Source organism: Belonocnema kinseyi, chromosome 4, assembly GCF_010883055.1.
Source record: "Belonocnema kinseyi isolate 2016_QV_RU_SX_M_011 chromosome 4, B_treatae_v1, whole genome shotgun sequence".
NCBI lineage: Eukaryota > Metazoa > Arthropoda > Insecta > Hymenoptera > Cynipidae > Belonocnema > Belonocnema kinseyi.
In genome coordinates this window covers 92679407-92683830 of record NC_046660.1, presented here as the reverse complement: position 1 = coordinate 92683830, position 4424 = coordinate 92679407, and the positions used below count along the sequence as shown (strand labels likewise).

Sequence of the window (4424 nt, the reverse complement as noted above, 5' to 3'; positions counted from 1 at the left end):
CGTTTCACTCAACGTTTGTAATCGCCGGTGCTTGTTCTCAGGGTAACTCCCCTGATTACTCCATCTGCTCCTGGCTGGACGTCGATGAGGCGGCCTATTGACCATTTTAATGGTGGAAGATTGTCCTCTTGGATGAGAACCAAAGTTCCAACCTTGATGCAGTGGTTGGAGGTGGACTGCCACTTGCTGCGAACAATCAATTGATTAAGATATTCTTTCTGCCATCGAGCCCAGAAATGCTGTCTCATTTTCAGAGCATGCTGCCAAGCTGGTAAGCGATTGGAAGTCGTGTCCTCAAAGTCCATCTGAGGGAAGCTCGTCAATTGACCGCCGATAAGGAAATGACCTGGGGTCAAAGGACGAAGGTCGTTAGGATCGGAAGAAAGAGGCGAGATGGGACGAGAATTTAATATACTTCAGTTTCAATTATGAAGGTTTCCAACTGCTTGAATGTTAGCAATGTGTCATCAACCAATCTCAAGAGGTGGTGCTTGAAGGATTTTACAGCGGCTTCCCAAATGCCACCGAAATGTGGCGATCTGGGAGGGATAAAGTGCCATGTAATTTTTTCTTCCGCTAGATATTGTTGCACCTTCTTGTTGTGCTCGACCGAAATAAGCAGATTATAGAGCCCATCAAGCTCACGATTTGCACCAACAAAATTTGTCGCGTAGTCGGAATGTGTTGTCCGCGATTTTCCTCTCCTAGAGAAGAGTGGCTTCAAACTGGCAATGAAAGCGTCTGTTGTTAAGTCGCTGACCAATTCGAGATGGACAGCTTTTGTTGACATGCAAATATAAATCGCCACATAAACCTTTATTTTGTTTCGATTTCGAAAGCGCTTTTCCTTGATGTAGAAAGCACCACAGTAGTCGACGCCGATATTAAGAAACGAACCAGAAAATGAAACGCGTTCTAAAGGTAGGTTGCCCATGAGATAGTCAGCGCCTCTGGGTTTCGCACGAAAGCATGGAATGCATTGGCGAATCACTTGTCGTATCACATTGCGACCATTGATACGCCAATAATTTTCGCGAATCGAATATAAAGTGGCTTGAGTACCAGCGTGTTTGAGTCTCAAATGTTCTTCACGAATAAGAAGACGTGTGATATGATGACTAGGGGGTAACAGGGCGGGATGCCTTTGTTCTTCTGGCAATGAAGAGTGAGAGAGTCGACCACCTACACGGAGAATCCCCTGACTATCGAGAAAAGGGTTCAAGGGAATCAGTTTACTTTGACTATCAAGCATTTTATTGTTTTTTAGCGCGTTAATTTCTTTTAAAATTGCAGCACTTTGCGTGAGCTTCACGATTGCATGATTTGCGAGATCAATTTCATCTTTATTAATAGAACCGGTTAATTTGTTGTTTTTATTTTTCTCCTTTGTGTTGCGAGCAAAGCGAAAAATGTAACAAATTACATGCTGAAGTTTTTTAATGGAACTACTACTTTTCTAATAAATTCCCGGCAGAGACATCGATTTTCATACAAACTTGCGGGGCACACGTTTCGCGCATTTCTGGAATTTTGCTCAGAAAATCTTTTTTCTGAGGCCAGAATTGTTCATCTTGAGATAGCCAAGAGGGACCATTTTTCCAAATAGTAGAATCAATAAATTCTCGCACTGTTTGACCGCGAGAAACGAGATCAGCAGGATTGTCTTGGGATGACACGTGCCTTCAGTGGCACGATTGTGTGAGCTTTTGAACTTTAGCTACTCTATTCGAAACGAACGTTTTCAATAAATGTGGTTTTATATTCAACCAGTGAAGAGTTATGGTTGAATCCGAACATAAATTGACTTTACTAATATCAATATCGACCGCTTGCCGAGTTGCTGCATACAGACAAGCGAGAAGAACAGCCGAACACAATTCTAATCGTGGTAAAGTCAAGGGAGTTACTGGAGCAACTCTCGATTTTGAGCAAACTAATTGGATGTATATATTACCACGACCATCAATTGAACGCAAATAAATGCAAGCTCCGTAAGCTTGCTCACTTGCGTCGCAGTAACCATGCATTTGTATTTCGACAGCTTGAGGCACGATTATATGCCGGTCAAACTTAAGATTGCTTAGAAGAGGCAATTGACTCTTGTAGTCTAGCCACGAAGTATGAATATGAGAAGGGATAGATTCATCCCAATCCACTCCTGCCTTCCACAAAAGTTGGATAATAATCTTAGCTTTCACTATTACTGGTCCCAATAATTTTAATGGATCGAATAATTTGGCGACCTCCGAGAGAATAGTTCGTTTGCTCACTTTTTTACTGGAGTCTGATGTTTTGACAGAATAAAAAAGTGAGTCTTCTCGGGAGTTCCATTGAATACCGAGAGTTTTGACAGCTGCGCCAGGATCGAGGGACATATGAGTGCTATCTGGATTTTCTGGGTATTCCGAAACTAGATTTGGGCCATTTAAGGCCTATTTTTGAAGATTGAACCCACCCTTTTTCAAGAGCTTGAGAAGATCATATCGAAGAAATGCAGCTTCCTGGTGCGTGTTTGCCCTAGTTAAGAGATCATGTACATAAAAATCTCTTTTTACTATTGCTGCTGCGATTGGATGCCGAGTACCTTCATCGTCAGCCAATTGATGTAGCGCACGAACAGCGAGGAAGGATGCGCAGGCAGTACCGTAAGTGACCGTATCAAGAGTACATTCTTTGATAGGTTCTTGAATAGTGGAACGAAACAAGATTTTTTGAAAAATAGTGTCATCAGGATGAACCGAAACCTGGCGGTACATTTTTTCGATATCAGCAGTGAGAACGAAAAGGTGCGATCGAAAATGAATAAGCAAATCAAAAAGATCATCCTGAATCTTGGGACCAACCATCAAAGTATCGTTAAGGGATACGCCAGACGACGTTTTCGCGAAACCATCGAAGACTACGCGAATTTTTGTTGTTAGGCTATCTTGCTTCACTACAGCGTGATGCGGAAGATAAAACCCAACTTCTGAGGCATTCTCGACTTCATAAAGAGATTTATGTTTCAATTTGTCATACTCAAGAAAAAAATCAGAATATTCTATTTTGAACTCAGGGTTTTTGCTAAATCGATTTTCTAAAGAATTGAAACGTTTTAGAGCCATAGAAAGAGATTCTCTGAGTTGATTTTTCTTTTCATTAAAAGGGAATCTAACCATATATCTACCCTCGGGAGTTCTTTGGGTATTATATTTGAAATGAACTTCGCATGCCGTTTCTTCAGAGGAAAGTGCTTTTGGAGCTGAAATTTCTTCTATTTCCCGGAATCTATCGAGATTAGTATCTGGAGAATTTGCGAAAACCGAAAAGTGGCATTGAATATTTCTATCCGACGGAGGGAATCTATTTATCTCTCCAGGGATAATCCAACCGAGCTGCGTTTTTTGAAGAATTGCACCGGGATGATTTTTCAATGCTATTTGGCCAACACACAAAAGCTTATAAAAAAGCTTGACACCAATGAGAAGATCGACACTGGATGGACTGTGAAAATCTGGATCAGCCAAGGAAATGTCTTTTGGGATTTCTAAAAGTGCCAGATTTATAGGGGTCGAGGGCATTGCTTTCGAGATACTAGGAACGACGAGAAGTTCTATCGATTTTTGAAATTTATTAAATAACGACTTTATATTTGCTGTGACGGCGTGAATTATTTTTGTAGAACTGCCTTGAAGACCTGTTACAGAAATATCGACAGATTCTCTAACCAATTGTAAAAAATCAGCTGCTTCTTCAGTGATAAAATGAGCCTGAGAACCAGCATCTAAAAACACGCGACAAATTTTTGATTTTCCTTGTTTGTTAACTAGGTCAACGACGGTAGTGGCTAACAGGGCTTCGGAAGAAATCTGTGCTTGATAACAACTGGCCTCAGAACTAGGATTGGAAACGCTAAATTGATTTCCACAAGATGCCTTGGTCGAACTATTATTTGGCTTTTGATTGAGAAAATATAAGAGTGTATGATGTTTTTTATTAAAAATATATGGCGATAGATTTTCGAATTTTTTACAAGAAAAAACATTGTGTTCTTCAGCGCAACAAGGACACAAATGTTTTGTGGTTGAAATAGCGTAAGTTTGTTGCGAACGATTATTAGGACGAACGTGTGATGAGAAATTTTTGGCCGACGAATTTGATTGTTTGTTACCCGATTGAAAACCCGAAGCATCTTCGAATTTAGCGCGACGCTGCAAAAAGGAAATCATTTCCTTCATAGTGGGCTTCATAGATTCGCTAGTGATATCTTCCCATTTTTCTCGAATAGAAGGAAATAATTTGTCTCTAACTATAACTACCAAAATCGTGTCCCAACTTCCAATGAGCTCTTTTAGAGCTTCGAGAGCACGCATGTGCTTTTGAAATTGATCCAAAAAAACACGAACAGGGATTTTGTTTGAAATTGGCGGAAGATCTATTAAAGC

The 4424-nt window shown here is 40.5% G+C and overlaps 1 protein-coding gene across 1 annotated transcript; it reads right to left on the bottom strand.

Annotated features, from left to right (window-relative positions):
* Positions 1–406: 406 nt before the first annotated feature.
* On the bottom strand, positions 407–1252 carry LOC117171010. The gene has a single exon (XM_033358055.1). The coding sequence runs from the start codon at positions 1250–1252 to the stop codon at positions 407–409; it is 846 nt and encodes a 281-aa protein (XP_033213946.1).
* Between the last annotated feature and the right edge of the window lie 3172 nt (positions 1253–4424).